At 34.5% G+C, this 20,398-nt stretch overlaps 1 protein-coding gene across 5 annotated transcripts in view; it reads left to right on the forward strand.

Annotated features, from left to right (window-relative positions):
- ABCD2 (ATP binding cassette subfamily D member 2) overlaps nt 1-20,398 on the forward strand; it is a gene marked incomplete at both ends in the record, with an annotated part of 79,921 nt that overhangs the window by 28,014 nt on the left and 31,509 nt on the right. For all 5 annotated transcript variants that reach the window (XM_081249312.1, XM_081249314.1, XM_081249315.1 and 2 more), the window contains one exon: nt 13,726-13,871. In XM_081249312.1, the coding sequence (XP_081105438.1) occupies nt 13,726-13,871 (146 nt within the window). The remainder of the gene's footprint in view (nt 1-13,725; nt 13,872-20,398) is intronic.

Raw genomic sequence — 20,398 nt, forward strand, 5'->3', positions numbered from 1 at the left:
TCTGCCCTTTCCCTAGTATCCACCTAAGAAGCTCATCTCCTCTTTTTGAATAAATGACATAATCTTAACAGGTTAAATTTTGGTCTATTAGTGCTTCTTGAAAAACATAGCAAAAGAAGACAGTAACTTGTTTCTACAACACTCATTTTTTTTTGGTCAGAATATATTTGAAATTATAAATAACATATTATCAGCTCAGTATTTATTTACTAACTACTTCATTCACAAGATATTATATTCAAGTATCATGTTACTTAATCTTCTAGACTAAGTGTAAATGCTGCTTAATAGATAAAGTAGTTACGAATCATAGTTTTAAATTAAATACAACATTAAAATCCTAAATTTGGTTGTACACAGGAATAATAGCATGACTAATTAGATTGTACAGAGAATTAAATATAGATAACATTACTTCTATCTTTTAACATATGAACAGTACCTATTGATCACTCTCTGCATGTCATGCTAAATAGATTATTTTAAATGATTAAATTTGAGTTCAAAGGGATTATAAACTTTAATAGTTAGAGTTGCACACCAGTTTAAAGCCAGGGTCAGAGTTCACCAAATCTTTGGATACAAATCCTCTGTATTCACTGCCTCTCATTGCAGGTTAATAAAATAATCTTATGAAAAACATCTACCTCAGGTAGAAAAAAAAAAGCCCTACTGTTTGACCTTAAAATCTTTTTTCAGACAGTCTTAATCTAAATTAATAAAATAAAAAGATTCACTAACACTGTCCCAAATATATGGGGAATAACAAACTATCATTCTTTTATAGTTTGCATTCACTTCCAAAAATTTCTATATTCTTCAACTGTTTCTCTTAGAAGAGCTTATGACATGAAATCTCATCTTTTAGAAGTGCCAACATGTAATCCATTGTTTTCTTTGATGGCATTTCCACACATTCCTTTAATGATATAGGTTATGTATTTTTTAAATAAGGTGAATTAATATTGATTTTTATTTTGACAGTCTTATGACCTCTTAAGATAATTGGTGGATCCTAGGGCATCTTGAGCAAGGGCTGAGCATCTCTGGTCTATTACTACTAACACAAGCAATTACTATATATTAGTCACTGCTTACATATATTACATGTTTCTGATTTTTCTGTATGACAACTCATAAAGTTGGTGTTAGTATCCCTATTTTATAGATGAGAACACTTGGAGAGGTTGAAGTCATTCCACTGATAAATTTTGGAGCCAGCATTTAAACTTTGGTGTGTCTGACTCTAAAGTCACTTTGTCTTGCTTATTGCTAGCAGCAGGGTACATGTTCCTGAAAAATTACTACTCTCCTGCCTGCCCTTGAAAGTGAGTATCACCAGTTAAGGTTGTTTGCTTGGTATGCTGAATCTGTACTAATATCAAGCTATTGTTTGGAAGCAGAGGTCCTTATAATTCTTGGGGTATAGGGCAATCCAAGCCAATTTTAGCATAAAGTTTAGCACAGATACTTGGCTGTCATTCATTTATGTTAATGTGAAACAAGCTATATTCTTGTGTAAAAGTGAAATTCATTTAAATTAAACTATGTTAAAATCACTTTCAAATTAGAATATGTTCTCTGTTCTTTCCTATTCTGCTAAAATCTATTTCTCTATAAAATATAAAATAATATTTCAAAAATATACCCATAGTTTTAAATCAGACTTCTTGTAGAAATGTAAAATAAGCAAATCTTAATTTTCATGATGCATTATGGCATAAAAAATTATTATTTACCCTTTAAGTTGTCAAAAGAAGAGATTATCTTTTGCAACAAAGACTGTATTTTGTGTTAGGAAGTTCAGCAGAATGGACAGAATACTTAAATAACACTGGTAACAGCAGCATTGCCACAACTGTACTGCATGGTAAGATGTGCCTGCGTCAAATAAGTTCTGTAGATATTTTAAAATATGAACTTTCTTTTGAATTGTTTCTTTATGAATGCCTTCCAAATCCAGGATTTCCTCTTAGGAGGGATAAGAGAACTATGTTGTACAACAGCATTTTTTAATCCACACATTTAAAACTAGATAATGACTATTAAGGAACCAGAAAGCACATGAGACCAGAAAGGTGGCTAGAAGACCTAATTTGCCTCCTTTCTCCATGGAAGAGAGGGTGCCCTCATAGTCAGTAAAGAATTTTTGGTGTGATACTTACTTTTCTTCTTTTTGCCTAAGATCTCAGATTAAAAAATGAGGGTGTGATCTGGAAGAGGACGTACATGAGAATATGGGGTCGTGCTACTTTAGATATCTTGATGACTGTTTTCTATTGAGTCTCTAGCTTTTGGACTTTTTGATTCTTTTTGATGAATCTCTAGGTGCCAAAACGAGATAGGGAGAGCCACTGAAGGACAAGGAGTGTATTTACTTAAGTAAGATGCAGGCTAGCCTGAGTGGAATGTTGATCTGAAAGGGCACTGTAGTAAAGGAAAAATGTAATATGGCTTAATCCAGGCATACTCATGGAGCCCCATACCTAAAAGGTGATACATACACTGATCTTGTTGCCCCCAAATTAGACAAATCTGGACTTGAGGAGAGGGAGTTGTCACTGGAACAGATTTTGCCCTTTTTGAGTCACTGTTGAATAAATCTTTATAGAATATAAGCTAGAAAGGGCATGTCTCTGTACAGCACTCTGTACAGCACTGGGGGTATTCTACTAAGTCTGTATTATACCTATTGGCATACTGTAACTGTGCAATGAATGTCTGATGAATGATTTAATAAATGAGTGAATGAACATCTCCACTGATTTGGTTTCTACTGCCAAATTGGTCTGGCTTATACTAATTAGGAAGCAAACTATTTATTTTCTTGCTTGCACTAGGTATGTCACAGAATCTTCTTTGTGATGGCAATAAATATTTGTCACTTAACATATCTTTTTTAAAAGAAATTATTTTAGCCACGAATAAGGCTCAGTAGTATTGCTATAGCTAATTCACTTCTATTCCTTTGCTTTCTGACTATTAGATTCAAATCAAGTAAACTTTGCATAAATATCTTTGGACAATTGGCTCAGAATGATAAACTATACATTTTAGTACCTCCTGTGTATTAATTGGTACAGTTCAGTTTTTAAAAATCTCTAAAAGATCTATAAATATAAGAATGATTTCCCATAGCTTTTTATTTTTTGCTTTAATTTTTATTTATCACTTGGAAAAATGTTAAGGATACATTTTTTTCATATTTAACTCTTTTATAGGCTAATTTATAAAAATGATAATGGAAAAATCTTCCTTTGCATATAAAAGTTTTCATTATTTTATGAGTCAATTATTAGGTTAAACCAAATGGAATTGCAATTTTTGTAGGTCAAATATCAGGAATTTCATACAGTAATCTAATATAATGATAAATACAACAAAGTTGACTTTTAAAAAGTTTGCACTCTTCCCAGTTTGGGAGTACTTTGATTATTACACTAACAGCATTTTTATTACTACTTGGAAATAAACACAGTCCCTGCTCTTAAAAGGCTGTGCACATATCTCCTTTGGTACCTAGAAATATCTTATCTTAGAAATGTAATTTCAATAATGGTAAGTATATCTTTTCAGTTGGGAATTTCTTCTTTTTTGCTACATATTTATTTTAAGACTATTATGAGTGACTTATGCATTGAGGACTCAAATCTAATTGTTGCTGTTCATGAAAAAATTCTGATGACATGATTGGTTCCAGAATGTACATTTATATGAATTATTAATAGCTAGATTTTATGGCTTTCAGATTGCTAACTTATTACTATGGTAACACAGCAGTACTTAGCTGTACCTTATTCTTAAACTTAACACATCTCATGCCTTAAATACATGAGTATTGCTGTAAAATTTTTATCAATATTGTTCACAATTAAATTCTAGTTGACTGTGAAATATTTAGCATTTTGGGTGATCATTCCAAAGACTTCAAGTACAGAGCTAACATTTCTCAGTGCTTTCTTCTTCCTACTTTGTCTCTATTAAAGAGGAAAAGAGAGAATAGTATAAACCCTAATAAATGTCAATACATTTTGCCAAGAATCATATATTGTCAGATATTTAATATAGAAAAGTAGGCAGTATAATACAAATTATAGAAGTACCCTGAGACATTGTAATATAACTGTAAAAAGCCATAATCCCTGGGAGTGGATTTGATCTCTAATAATTTTACTTTAATTTTACTATTATAATTAACAGTTTTAAATATAGATGCATTCAAAGTAATTTCAGATTACAAAGGAAATTTTGATAATTGCTCAGATAATGATAATCTAAATTATAGTATGACACCTGTAGCTTTATTCCAATATCTTTTCCACAACAAATAGAGGTAATTCTGGATTTTACTTAGAGAAAATAAATTGAAACTAGATAACATTATCTTTTTGATATCTGCTAATTGTAAGCAATCTATTTCTTTTGTTGTTTGGACTACGTTTATACTTTCTGATGGGCCAGAGCAAGTGACATGGTAATTGATCTACCTGAAATATTTAGAAGATAATCTGAATAGGTCTATATATCTAGAAAGGAAAGTTTAGTAAAGAGTACTTTAAGTCCTTATCAATTATGTATAACTGTGGTAGCACTAGAGAAACTTGAGCTAACTTAAAATGTTAAATTCCAGACCTATGAGCAGGAGAAAGGATCACAAGCAAACTAATCGTATAAACATGGGATATAGGGTCCTCCATTTTTTTGTGCTTTCAAATAGATTCAACATCAACCCAAATTTCCTTGCTATAGCCTTTCCAGAGAATTCAGTTGTAACTTTATAGTAGTATTTTAAAATAATTATATTAATAAAATCTATTATTAGAGTATCCTTAGTTGCTATGTACTTCAATAAACACATATAGAACATGTTATTTTTACCATTTCCCATGATCATAAAACAATTGAGAAAAAAAGGAACTTTAATAAAGCAATATTTTTGGGTCCTTAATGAATATATACTTTTATGAAATATTTTTATATAATTTCATCAATATTCCGTTCACATAAATTTTCAAAATAGCAATTTTCATATTCTATTAAATCATTTTGAGTAACAGTAAATCAAATAACAAATTATGTAGACATTTAATTTAAATCTCTTCCTGATTGAATTTTTTAAAACTTAGTAGCTAAGAGTGTCTTCCTTTTAGTTCTGTTTTTACTTTTTTAAAATTTTGAGAATGCATATTCAACATATTATTAGGCTTATAAACACAATAAGAAATTAAGCATTGCAAAGCAAAACTTAATTATAATTAAGAGTTTTTATGAGATAAATTTTCATATCTGTTCATCAAAGAGAATTGACAGATTTCAGAAGTCATAAAGAAGTCATAAATAATATTAAATGAATCTTTTAAAGAAGTTACAAAGTTTTAAAAATCAATTTTATTTGTTTATTTATTTACTTATTTATTTATTTTTGGTCGCGTTGGGTCTTCGCTGCTGTGTGTGGGCTTTCTCTAGTTGCAGCAAGCGGGGCTACTCTTCGTTGCGGTGCGCAGGCTTCTCAGTGCGGTGGCTTCTCTTGTTGCGGAGCACCAGCTCTAGATGCGCGGGCTTCAGTAGTTGTGTCACGCAGGCTTCAGATGTCGTGACTCGCGGGCTCTAGAGCGCAGACTCAGTAGTTGTGGCACACGGGTTTAGTTTCTCCACGGCATGTGGGATCTTCCCAGACCAGGGCTGGAACCCATGTCCCCTTCATTGGCAGGTGGATTCTTAACCACTGCACCACCAGGGAAGTCCCAAAGTTACAAAGTTTTTTAAATTAATTTTTTTGGAGTATAGTTGCTTTACAATGTTGTGTTAGTTTCTACTGTACAGCAAAATGAATCAGCTATACATATGCACATATCCCCTCATTTTTGGATTCCCTTCCCATTTAGGTCACCACAGTGGATTAAATAGAGTTCACTGTGCTATACAGTATGTTCTCATTAGTTGTATATTTTATACATAGTATCAATAGTGTATATGTATCAATCCCAATCTCCCAATTAGAAGTTACAAAGTTTTGCTTCTTCAAATTCCTTTTACAAAGAAAACATTTGGCAGCCTTATGCATATTGATACCTTTGAGGTCCCATAAATTGCTGCAGTGAACTAAGTGGTGCTCCAGTTACTAAAAGAAATATTTCTGAGTAAACGAGATACTTAAGTGTTTAACAGAATATACTCTCTAAAATCTAGGTAATTATGTATTATTTATTAATCATGTTGAGAATAATAAAAATTTACTATGGGAATAAAACCACATGTCTTTTAGCTGGCTAAATAGAAATTCTTTTGTATCTGCTTTTTTCTTTTAAATTGAAGTATAGTTGATTTACAATGTTATGTTAGTTTCTGGTTATAGCAAAGTGATTCAGTTACATATATATTCTTTTTTAAATTGACCTATAGTTGATTTACAATGTTAATTACTGCTGTACATTGAAGTGATTCAGATATATATATATATGTGTATATATATATATATATACACACACACACACACACACACACACACATTCATACATATCTATACATTCTTTTTATTTCTTTCCCATTATGGTTTTTCATAAGATATTGAATATAGTTCTCTGTGCTGTACAGTAGGACCTTGTTGTTTATCCATTCTATATGTAAAAGCTTACATCTGCTAATCCCAACCTCCCACTCCATCCCTCCCCCAAACCCCTCCCCCTTGGCAACCACCAGCCTGTTCTCTATGTCTGTGAGTCTGTTTCCATTTCATAGGGGGGTTCATTTGTGTCATATTTTAGATTCCACATATAAATGACATCATATGGTATTTGTCTTTCTCTTTCTGACTTACTTCACTTAGTATGATAATCTCTAGTTGCATCCATGTTGCTGCAAATGGCATTATTTCATTATTTTTTTTATGGCTGAGTAGTATTCCATGGAATAAATAAACCACATCTTTATCCATTCATCTGTCAATGGACATTTAGGGTGTTTCCAAGTCTTGGCTATTGTGAATAGTGCTGCTATGAACATAGGGGTTCATGTATCATTTTTTTTTTGAATTTTTGAATTTTATTTTTTTATACAGCAGTTTCTTATTAGTTATCCATTTTATACATATTAATTTATATATGTCAATCTCAATCTCCCAATTCATCACACCACCACCACCACCACGCCCGCCCCCCTTGCCACTTTCCCCCATTGGTGTCCATACATTTGTTCTCTAAATCTGTGTCTCTATTTCTGCCCTGCAAACCGGTTCATTGTAGCATTTTTCTAGGTTCCACATATATGAGTTAATATACGTTATTTGTTTTTCTCTTTCTGATTTACTTCACTCTGTATGACAGTCTCTAGATCCATCCACGTCTCTATTGACCCAATTTTGTTCCTTTTTATGGCTGAGTAATATTCCATTGTATATATGTACCACATCTTCTTTATCCATTCATCTGTCGATGGGCATTTAGGTTGCTTCCATGACCTGGCTATTGTAAATAGTGCTGCAATGAATATTGGGGTGCATGTGTCTTTGTGAATTATGGTGTTCTCAGGTTATATGCCCAGTAGTGGGATTGCTGGGTCATATGGTAATTGTATTTTTACTTTTTTAAGGAACGTCCATACTGTTTTCCACAGTGGCTGCACCAAATTACATTCTCACCAACAGTGTAGGAGGGTTCCCTTTTCTCCACATCCTCTTCAGCCCTTGTTATTTGTAGACTTTTTAATGATGGCCATTCTGATTGGTGTGAGGGGGTACCCCATTGTAGTTTTGATTTGCATTTCTCTAATAATTAGTGACTTTGAGCATCTTTTCATGTGCCTATTGGCCATCTGTATGTCTTCTTTGGAGAAATGTCTGTTTAGGTCTTCTGGCCATTTTTGGCTAGGGTTTGTTTGGTTTTGTATTTGAGATCAATGAGTTCTTTGTATATTTTGGAAATTAAGCCCTTGTCAGTCACATCATTTGCAAATATTTTCTGCCATTCTGTTGGTTGTCTTTTCATTTTGTTTATTGTTTCCTTTGCTATGCAAAAGCTTGTAAGTTTGATTAGGTCCCATTTGTTTATTTTTGTTTTTATTTTTATTGCCTTGGGAGACTGACCTAAGAAAACATTGGTACAATTTATGTCAGAGAATGTTTTGCCTATGTTCTCTTTTAGGAGTTTTATGGTGTCATGTCTTATGTTTAAGTCTTTAAACCATTTTGAGTTTATTTTTGTGTACAGTGAGAGGGTGTGTCCTAACTTCATTTATTTACATGTGGCTGTCCAACTTTCCCAATACGACTTGCTGAAAGACTGTCATTTTCCCATTGTATATTCTTGCCTCCTTCATCAAAGATAAATTGACTATAGGTGTGTGGCATTTTCTTTTCCAGTATAGGTTATTACAAGATGTTGAATATAGTTCCCTGTACTGTATGGTAAGACCTTACTGTTTATTTATTTTATATATAGTAGCTTGTATCTGCTAATCCCAAACTCCTAATTTATCCCTCACTTTCCCCTTCCCCCTTTGGTAACCATAAGTTTGTTTTCAAATGAACTTGTTTACAAAATACAAACAGACACACAGACATAGAAAACAAACTTATGCTCTTTTTTAAGATATTGCCCCTTCACATAGGTAGATAACTAAGTTGAAATGAACTTTTTTGTCTCCATAATGGTTTATTGAATGCCTACTACGTGCCTGTAGTACTGTACCAAGTGCTCTACATTGCTTTATAAAAACCTACTGCTTCGGGGCTTCCCTGGTGGTGCAGTGGTTGTGAGTCTGCCTGCTGATGCAGGGGACAGGGGTTCGTGCCCCGGTCCGGGAGGATCCCACATGCCATGGAGCGGCTGGTCTCGTGAGCCATGGCCGCTGAGCCTGTGCTCTGGAGCCTGTGCTCCACAACGGGAGAGGCCACAACAGTGAGAAGCCCATGTACCGCAAAAAAATAAAATAAAATAAAAAACCTACTGCTTCATTTAATCCTCATAACAAATGCAGTAAAGTGAGTTACTTTACAAATGACGTAACTATAGCTCAGAATTTGGGTCACATTGCTAGTAAACGGTGAGATTGGGATTCCAGTCCAGAACCATCTCTCCAAAGCCTATTATCACAACCATGACTCTATACTGTCTTCCCCGAAATGTAGATATAAAATATAATTTCATCAAATATTTCCAGTTAATCAAGTCTTATGGTGGAATCCTGTAGAAACACCATTGAAACGAATGTTCAGATGTATTTTAATCATTGCAGTCTCAGTTATGTATTGTGTCATGGCTGTTCTGTGGATTGAATTATATTTGGGGTTTATGCTAGGGGTATCTATACTTCTGATTTACATTAAGTTGGAACTGGCATCACTTTGTAAGTTAGCTAAAGTATTGACTCCTAATATTTCCTTGTATTTCTTCTTAGTAGTCTCAGGATACCGACTAAAAAATTGTTCACTGGCCCTGATAGTCAGTATCTATTTTATGCTACTGTTATTATTACCAGATATTAATTTAAGATAACATCACATTATATAAATGCTTAAAATGATGGAAATAAACAAATAAGTTTTTGTCCTAATTCTGTTTTTAAAAAATATATGGTTAGACTGGAGAAGGAAGAAAATCAGAGAGCAGGAGAAGACATATGGAATATGGTAGAAGAAAAGTGACTAGAAATGATGCAGCCACTTGGGAAAACAATTGGTCAGTTCCTCAAAAAGTTAAACAGAGTTACCATATGCCCCACTCCTAGGTGTATGCCCACTATTCATAATAGCCAAATAGTGGAAACAACTGAAATATCCAGATTAACAAAATATGGTGTATCCATACAATGGAATTTAATTCAGATATTAAAAGGAATGAAATACTGCTACATGCTACAACATGAGTGAACCTGAAAATATTATGCTGACAGAAAGAAGACCACAGATTGTGTGATTCATACATATGAAAATATGTGAAATTTCCAGAATAGGCAAATCCACAGATACAGAAAGTAAATTAGTGATTGCCAGGTGTTGGGAGGAGGGAAGAACTAGGAGTGCCTGCTCTTAGGTATGGAGTTTCTTTTGGGGGTGAAGAAAATGTTCTGGAATTAGATACTGGTGATATTTACATGAGCTTGTAAATATACTGAAAATCATTTAATTTTACACTTTAAAAGGGTGCATTTTATAATGTGAATTATATCTCAATTTTAAAAATATGACTAGAGATTCCTTATATTTGCGAAGACTCCATTGAAAATCTTATTACTTGAATGAATATATGTATAATTGAAATATAAATATTTTGATTTTCAAATATTAGTTAAATCTCTTATAAAATAAATTTTTGTGCTATCTATCCTTCAACTAAATCATTTGCATGTTATGGGAAAATAGGTAGAGAATTGATCTACAAACACAGTTTGTATTTAAAACCTTTAATTCTCTCTCTGTACACACACACACACACACACACACACACATTGTTTTTTTTTTAAGTAAGTTTCTATAAATAAATCTTCACCCCTAACTTCTTTAGGGTGTACGACCCTTGAGCAATGCAGAGGTTAGAGGCGCTGACCCCAGCACAGTTGAAAATCCATGTATAATTTATAGTCGGCCCTTTATATCTACGGTTCCACGTCTGCAGATTCAACCAACCACAGATTGTAAAGTACTGTAATATTTCCTATTGAAAAAAACCCATGTATAAGTGGACCCATGCCGTTCAAACCCATGTTGCTCAATGAGGAACAGTATTTTCAAAGAGCAAGAATAGCCTCTAACATAGACATAGTGTGATGATCAAATTCATGAAAATTAACACTGATATAATATTATCTGAACATACTTTTTTTGGTTCTCAAACCAGCCCTTGTACACAGAGGGCAAGAAGAGACAGAAGAAAGAGGCAGACCACTCCAGATTGGTGGATGGCAGGTTTAATAAGCAAGGGAATTTACATTTGAGGCTTGTCATGGGCAGCCTCAAGATGAGCCTCTCCACTTCTATCCACCAGAATCTTAAATGTTTATATAGAGGCCTTAATGGGGTTCGGTCATGTATACCATCCATATGGTCTCAACACCACATTGCTCCCTCAACTCTGTGTCCTTGAAAATAGTTAGCGGCCATGGGAACTGTGGGTTGAGCATACATTCCAAGGTCAGGGAAGGGGGTTGGAGCATCAGATTGCCTGGGTCCAGCTCACAGGTCAACTGGCAGTGAAGTCCTCTTGATTACCTCCTCCAACAACTTCCACATTCAAATTTTGCCAATTGTCATAGTACTATTCTTTATAATAACTTGTTTTTCTCAGTCCATCATCATACATTATATTTTAGTTGCCATGTTGCTCTAGTTTCTTTTAATGTGAAAGAATTCCTTAGCCTTTCTTTGTCTTTTATGACATTGATATTTGTAATGAGTGCAGGACTGTTGTTGTTGTTGTATATTCATAAAGTCCCACAATTTGGGTTTATCTGATAGCTTCCTAATGATACAATACAGTTTACACATTTTTTTTGCAATAATACTACCTGCATTAGTTTCCAAGATCTACTGAAACCAAAAACTTGCTGGTCTGAAACAACAGAAATTTATTTTCTCACAGGTCTAGAGACCAGGAGTCCAAAATCAAGGTGTTGGCAGGGCCACCCTCCTTCTGGAAGCTCAAGGGGAGATTTTTTTCTTACCTCTTCCAGCTTCCAGTGGTGCCAGGCTTGTGACAGCATAACTCCAATCTCTGCCTCTGTCTTCACATGACTTTCCTCCCTGTGTTTTTCCTCTTCTTTAAAGGTATTTATTGGGTTTAAGACCCATCTGGTTAATCCAGTATAATCTTATCTCAAGATCCTTAACTTAATTACATCTGCAAACACCTTTTTTTTTTTTCCTAAATAAGATCACATTCAAAAATAATAGGGGTTAGCACTTGGACATATCTTTGAGGTCCACGATTCAACCCTCTATACTTCCTAAATGCTGTTGTGACCTTCTCAAAGGATAGTATCAGGATGCAGCAAATGTACACAGATTGAGGAAAAAGATTTTTGTTCAAAAAATTATGAACTCATGCTGATACTCTAATTCAAATTAAACATTACAGTATATTTTTCTCACCTTCCCACATTTCATATTTGTATCTTCCTTCTTCCACAGGGAGAAGCTTACCTCCTGACGTTATTAAAATGTTTACTTGCTTGGTCAATCCTACAACATAGTTTCAGAATTGCTACGCCTATAGCAACAAGAAACATGAACAATTAGTTTTAAGGTTTCTTTGTGGTTCTTTTGGTTTTCAACTGAAATTATGTAACCAAATTTGAAAGTTACTTGGATCAGTCCCTCCTCCCCGTTTTATGTGGTTATGTTATTCATTTGATATACTTTTCAGTTCATTTGTTTCTGTTTGTATTCAATTTTAGGGTTTCTTCCTTCATTTTACTGGTTAAATTAAAAAAAAATAATAACACTTTAACATGATTCTAAGAGTAAAAACTATATAGAAAGTATTCTTAAAGAGGCCTTTTCACTCTCTTATCTATTCTGCCTTGTTCCTCCCATCTCCTATAGGTAACTGATTTCGTTAGTTTCTGGTTTACTGTTTCCTTTTGTAAATGTAAGCAGACAGATGTATATTTTCTTATTTTGCTTTCATTTTACATAGAAGTGGTATACTACATATTAGTGGTTCTATCAAATGGGGGTGGTTTTGTCCCCTAAAGGGACAAAATAATATTTGGAGACTTTTTTTTTTTGTCACTGCTGCAGTGGATGCTAGTAGCATCTGGTGCGTAGAGATCAAGTGTTCCGCTAAACATTCTATAATACACAGGATATACCTCAGTGACAAAGAATTATCTGATCTAATATCTGATTTAATATCTCCATAATACCACTGTTGAGAAACCCAGCTATATATCTACTTTGCACTTTGCTTTTCAACTTAACAATATATTATGTAAATCACCCTATATCAATTCATAGAGATCTTCCACATCCTGTTTTATAGCTGCATAGTTCAGGTTCTATAGTTTATTCAGTCAGTCTCCTTCGTATGCACATTTAGGTTGTTCTCAATATTTTGCAATTACAAAGAATGCTGTAATGGATAACTTTACACATTTTTTTGTGAATGGCTGTGTATTTTTGGAAGTATATCTTTAAAATAAATTCCTAGAAGTGGGTCAAAGACCACATGATATATTGGTTTGTAGAATTCTCTCCAAAGGGTTGTACCATTTTGCATTTTCACATTGTATGAAAGTTCCTTGTGTCTCCATAGACTTGCCAATTGAGTGAGTTGTCAAATTTTGAACTTCTACCAATGTGATAAGTAAGAAACTCAGTATAGTTTTAATTTGCATTTCTCTTATTGTGAATGATACTTTTTAAGTTTTGTTTGTTCACATTGCTGGGTCAAAACCTCAAATTTTATGTTTAACCCAAATAGTTTTAGATGAAATACAGAAGCAACATTTATAAAATACAACAGAACAAGTATGTATTTCTCTGCTGAAAACATCCAAGTATTTCTTGTAGAAACTTTTCTTGTGGCTATGTCTCTATATGTTTTTACATGAATATAACAGTGTTTTATCCTGCCACACCTGAGAGAGAAATACTCATCACCAAGTAATAAATATAATCCTAGAAATATGGTATTTAAAGTCTGCTCTGGAGTTTTCAGACCACCAGAATGTCACATTGAGTAAACTAAACTGATTTTGTACTAAGATTCTTGTGTTCTTGGTGTTTTACAGGCCGTACATGTCTCTTGGAAGTCTTCGGGATCAAGTCATTTATCCAGATTCAGTGGATGACATGCATGATAAAGGCTATACAGACCACGATCTAGATTGTATTCTACATAATGTTCACCTCTATCATATAGTTCAAAGAGAAGGAGGTAAGGTCTATAATTTGTGTTTTTTTCATGTATTTAAATTAATTTTTAAAAAATAAATTTGGGTTTAATTTGAATGTATGCTGTTGTTGGAACATAACACATAAGTAAAGATGGAGTTTACAGCTTTTGTTGCTTTTCCATTATTGACATGCTGTTTTCTGCTTATGTTATATTTCATGCAGCACACTAAGCTTTTTACTAAGTCTGCTGCTAGCATTTGAAAACAGTTTTTTTGAGGGGGTCATATTTTAATGTACATGTGTCCCTGAGGCCATAGTCAATCTCAGTCTATGTAAAGTTCATGACAGAAATATTCTCCTGTCAAGCTCTCAGCTTACATTAAATGTAATAATTTGAGAAGTAGGTATCACAAACTTATTTATTTTCAGACCCACAGTCTTACCAATACACTTTTTTCTCTAAAGCAACACATAGAGAATTAGATAAAACATAGAAACTTCTGTACTGTAGTATTTCAACATAAAACATACTTTTGAAAAAGTAGGAATAACAGTTATACATATTAGCTCAAAAAAGAATTACTTTCAAAAAACAGAATTACTTTCAAATAACTTGATAAAAAATATAATTTGATAGCCTAGAAAAACTAATGAAATAGCAAGCTAGAATTCTAGGTTAAATTTTGCATGGGTTTGATGTTTTATTTTTTAGCCCATTTACATTATCAAAAGAAGCAGGGTAGTACAATAATTAAGAATGTAAGCTTCAAAGTCAGAGTTCTAGAATCAAGTCTTAAATAGCTGGGGGACCTTCAAGATGGTGGAAGAGTAAGACGTGGAGGTCACCTTCTTCCCCACAAATACATCAAAAATGCATCTACATGTGGAACAACTCCTACAGAACACCTACTGAACACTGGCAGAAGACCTCAGACTTCCCAAAAGGCAAGGAACTTCCCACGTACCTGGCTGTGTGGCTGACAGGGTCTCAGTGTGCCTGTTGGGTGTCAGGCCTGAGCCTCTGAGGTAGGAGAGCTGAGTTCAGGACATTGGACCAACAGAGACCTCCCGGCCCCACGTAATATCAGTCAGTGAAAGCGATCCCAAAGATCCCAATATAAATGCTAAGACCCAGCTCTACTCAAGGACCAGCAAGCTCCAGTGCTGGACACCACATGCCAAATAACTAGCAAGAGAGGAACACAACCCCACCCATTAGCAGAGAGGCTGCCTAAAGTCATAAGTTCACAGGTACCCCAAAGCACACCACTGGACACAGGACCTGACCACCAGAAAGGCAAGATGCAGCCTCATCCACCAGAACACAGGCACCAGTCCCCAGCGCCAGTAAGCCTACACAACCCACTGAACCAACCTTACCCACTGGGGGCAGACAATAAAAAGCAATGGGAACTATGAACCTGCAGCCTGTGAAAAGGAGACCCTAAACACAGTAAGTTAAGCCAAATGAGAAGACAGAGAAATATACAGCAGATGAAGGAACAAGGTAGAAAACCCACCAGAACAAACAAATGAAGAGGAAATATGGAGTGGACCTAAAAAAGAATTCAGAGTAATGAGAGTAAAGATGATCCAAAATCTTGGAAATAGAATGGAGAAAATACAAGAAACGTTTAACAAGGACCTAGAAGACCTAAGGAGTGAACAAACAATGACAAACAACACAATAAATGAAAAAAAATTCTCTAGAAGGAATCAATAGCAGAATAACTGAGGCAGAAGAACGGATAAGTGACCTGGAATATAAAATAGTGGAAATAACTACTGCAGAGCAGAATAAAGAAAAAAGAATGAAAAGAATTGAGGACAGTATCAGAGACCTCTGGGACAACGTTAAACACACCAACATTCTAATTATAGGGGTCCCAGAAGAAGAAGAGAAAAAGAGACAGAAAATATTTGAAGAGATTATAGTTGAAAACTTCCCTAATATGGGAAAGAAGATTGTCAATCAAGTCCAGGAAATGCAGAGAGTCCCATACAGGATAAATCCAATGAGGAACATGCCAAGGTACATATTAATCAAACTATCAAAAATTAAATACAAAGAAAAAATATTAAAAGCAGCAAGGGACAAGCAACAAATAACATACAAGGGAATCCCAATAAGGTTAACAGCTGATCTTTCAGCATAAACTCTGCAAGCCAGAAGGGAGAGGCAGGACATATTTAAAGTGATGAAAGAGAAAAACCTACAACCCAGATTACTTTACCCAGCATGGATCTAATTCAGATTTGACAGAGGAATTAAAAGCTTTACAGACAAGCAAAAGCTAAGAGAATTCAGCACCACAAACCAGCTATACAACAAATGCTAAAGGAAATTTTCTAGGCAGGAAACACAAGAGAAGGAAAAGACCTACAAAACCCAACCCAAAACAATTAAGAAAATGGTAAGAGGAACATACATATCGATAACTACCTTAAATGTAAATGGATTAAATGCTCCAACCAAAAGACATAGACAGGTTGAATGGAAACAGAAACAAAACCTGTATATATGCTGTGTACAACAGACCCACTTCAGACCTAGGGACACATACAGACTGACACTGAGGGGACAGAAAGAGATATTCCATGCAAATGGAAATCAAAAGAAAGCTGGAGTAGCAACTCTTGTAACAGACAAAAAAGACTTGAAAATAAAGATGAGACAAGAAGGACGCTACATAATGATCAAGGGATCAATCCAAGAAGAATACAACGATTGTAAATATTAATGCACCCAACATAGGAGCACCTCAATATATAAGGCAAATGCTAACAGCAATAAAAGGGGAAATACACAGTAACACAATATTAGTAGGGGGTTTTGATACCCCACTTTCACCTATGGACAGATCATCCAAAATGAAAATAAATAAGGAAACATAAGCTTTAAAGGACACATTAAAGAAGATGGACTTAATTGATATTTATAGGATTCCATCCAAAACAACAGAATACACTTTCTTCTCAAGTACTATGGAACATTCTCCAGGATAGATCATATCTTGGGTCACAAATCAAGCCTTTGTAAATTTAAGAAAATTGAAATCATAGCAAATATTTTTTCTGACCACAATGCTATGAGACTAGATATCAATTACAGGAAAAAAACTGTCAAAAATACAAACATATTGAGGCTAAACAATGCACTACTAAATAACCAAGAGATCACTGAAAAAATCAAAGAGGAAATCAAAAAATGCCTAGAAACAAATGACAATGGAGACACAATGACCCAAAACCTATGGGATGCAGCAAAAGTAGTTCTAAGAGGGAAGTTTATAGCAATACAATCCTACCTCAAGAAACAAGAAACATCTCAAATAAACAACCTAACCTTACACCTAAAGCAATTAGAGAAAGAAGAACAAAAAAAACCCAAGTTAGCAGAAGGAAAGAAATCATACACATCAGATCAGAAGTAAATGCAAAGGAAATGAAAGAAACAGTAGCAAAGATCAATAAAGCTAAAAGCTGGTTCTTGGAGAAGATAAACAAAACTGATAAACCATTAGCCAGACTCATCAAGAAAAAGAGGGATAAGACTCAAATCAACAGGATTGGAAATGAAAAAAGAGAAGTAACAACTGACACTGCAGAAATACAAAGGATCATGAGAGATTACTACAAGCAACAATATGCCAATAAAATGGACAACCTGAAAGTAATGGACAAATTCTTAGAAAAGCACAACCTTTCAAGACTGAACTAGAAAGAAATAGAAAATATAAACAGACCAATCACAAGCCCTGAAATTGAAATTGTGATTAACTATCTTCCAACACGTATGGACACCACAGGGAGAAAGTTGTGGGTAGGGATGGTGTGATGAATTGGGAGATTGGAATTGACATATATACATTAATATGTATAAAATAGATAAATGATAAGAACCTGCTGTATAAAAAAATAAATAAAATTAAATTTTAAAAAATCTTCCAACAAACAAAAGTCCAGGACCAGATGGCTTTACAGGTGAATTCTATCAAATATTTATGAAAGAGCTAACACCGATCCTTCTCAAACTTTTCCAGAATATAGCAGAGGGAGGAACACTCCCAAACTCATTCTAGGAGACCACCATCACCCTGACACCAAAACCAGACAAAGATGTCACAAAGAAAGAAAACTGCAGGCTGATATCACTGATGAACATAGATGCAAAATTTTCAGCAAAATACTAGCAAACAGAATCCAACAGCACATTAAAAGGATCATACACCATGATCAAGTGGGGTTTATCCCAGGGATGCAAGGATTCTTCAATATATTCAATTAATCAATGTGATACACCATTTTAACAAAATTGAAGGAGAAAAACCATATGGTCATCTCAATAGATGCAGAAAAATCTTTTGACAAAATTCAACACCCATTTATGATAAAAATCCTCCAGAAAGTAGACATAGAGGGAACTTACCTCAAAATAATAATGGCCATATGTGACAAACCCACAGCCCACATTGTTCTCAATGGTGAAAAACTGAAACCATTTCCACTAAGATCAGGAGCAAGACAATGTTGTCCACTCTCATCACTATTATTCAGAATAGTTTTAGAAGTTTTAGCCACAGCAATCAGAGAAGAAAAAGAAATAAAAAGAATCCAAGTTGGAAAAGAAGAAGTAAAACTGTCACTGTTTGCAGATAACATGATACTATATATAGAGAATCCTAAAGATGCTACCAGAAAACTACTAGAGCTAATCAATGAATTTGGTAAAGTACCAGGATACAAAATTAATGCACAGAAATCTCCTGCATTCCTATACACTAATGATGAAAAATCTGAAATAGAAATTAAGGAAACACTCCCATTTACCATTGCAACAAAAAGAATAAAATATCTAGGAATAAACCTACCTAAGGAGACAAAAGACCTGTATGCAGAAAACTATAAGACACTGAAGAAAGAAATTAAAGATGCTACAAACAGGTGGAGAAATACACCATGCTCTTAGTTTGGAAGAATCAACATTGTGAAAATGACTATACTACCCAAAGCAATCTACAAATTCAATGCAATCACTATCAAATTACCAATGGCATTTTTTACAGAACTAGAACAAAAAAATTCACAATTTTATGGAAACACAAAAGATCCCTAATAGCCAAAACAATCTTGAGAAAGAAAAATGGAGCTGGAGGAATCAGGCGCCCTGATTTCAGACTATACTACAAAGCTACAGTAATCAATACAGTATGGTGCTGGCAGAAAAATAGAAATATAGATTAACGGAACAGGATAGAAAGCCGAGAGATAAACCCACACTCATATGGTCACCTTCTCTTCGATAAAGGAGGCAAGAATATCTAATGGAGAAAAGACAGCCTCTTCAGTAAGTGGTGCTGGGCATGCTGGACAGTTACATGTAAAAGAATGAAATTAGAACTCTCCTAACACCATACACAAAAATAAACTCAAAATGGATTTAAGACCTAAATGTAAGGCCAGACACTATGAAACTCTGAGAGGAAAACATAGGCAGAACACTCTATGACATAAATCACAGCAAGGTTTTGTTGACCCACCTCCTAGAGAAGTGGAAATAAAAGCGAAAATAAACAAATGGAACCTAATGAAACTTAAAAGCTTTTGCACAGCAAAGGAAACCATAAACATGATGATAAGACAACCCTCAGAATGGGAGAAAATATTTGCTAATGAAGCAACTGACAAAGGATTAATCTCCAAAATATACAAGCAGATCATGCAGTCAATATCAAAAATAAACAACCCAATCCAAAAATGGGCAGAATACCCAAATAGACATTTCTCCAAAGAAGACATACAGTTTGCCAACAAACACATGAATAGATGCTCAACATCACTAATCATTAGAGAAATGCAAATCAAAACTCCAATGAGGTATCACCTCACACTGGTCAGAATGGCCATCATCAAAAAGTCTATAAACTGTAAATGCTGGAAAAGGTGTGGAGAAAAGGGAACCCTCTTGCACTGTTGGTGGGAATGTAACTTGTTACAACCACTATGGAGAACAGTATGGAGGTTCCTTAAAAAACTACAAATAGAACTACCAGATGACCCAGCAATCCCACTACTGGGCATATACCCTGAGAAATCCATAATTCAGAAAGAGTCATGTACCACAATGTTCATTGCATCACTCTTTACAATAGCCAGGACAGGGAAGCAACCTAAGTGTCCATCGACAGATGAATGGATTAAGAAGATGTGGCACATATATACAATGGAATATTACTCAGCCATATAAAAAAATGAAATTGAGTTATTTATAGTGAGGTGGATAGACCTAGAAACCGTCATACATAGTGAAGTAAGTCAGAAAGAGAAAAAAAAATACCGAATGCTAACACGTATATATGAAATCCAAAAAAAAAAAAAAAAAAATTTGTTCTGAAGAACCTAAGGGCCAGACAGGAATAAAGACACAGACCTAGAGAATGGACTTGAGGCCATGGGGAGGGGGAAGGGTAAGCTGGGAATGAAGTTAGAGAGTGGCATGGACATATATACACTACCAAATGTAAAATAGATAGCTAGTGGGAAGTAGCCACATAGCCCAGTGAGATC

The sequence above is a fragment of the Mesoplodon bidens genome (assembly GCF_964165515.1).
Source record: "Mesoplodon bidens genome assembly, chromosome: 11".
In the NCBI taxonomy this organism is placed as follows: domain Eukaryota; kingdom Metazoa; phylum Chordata; class Mammalia; order Artiodactyla; family Ziphiidae; genus Mesoplodon; species Mesoplodon bidens.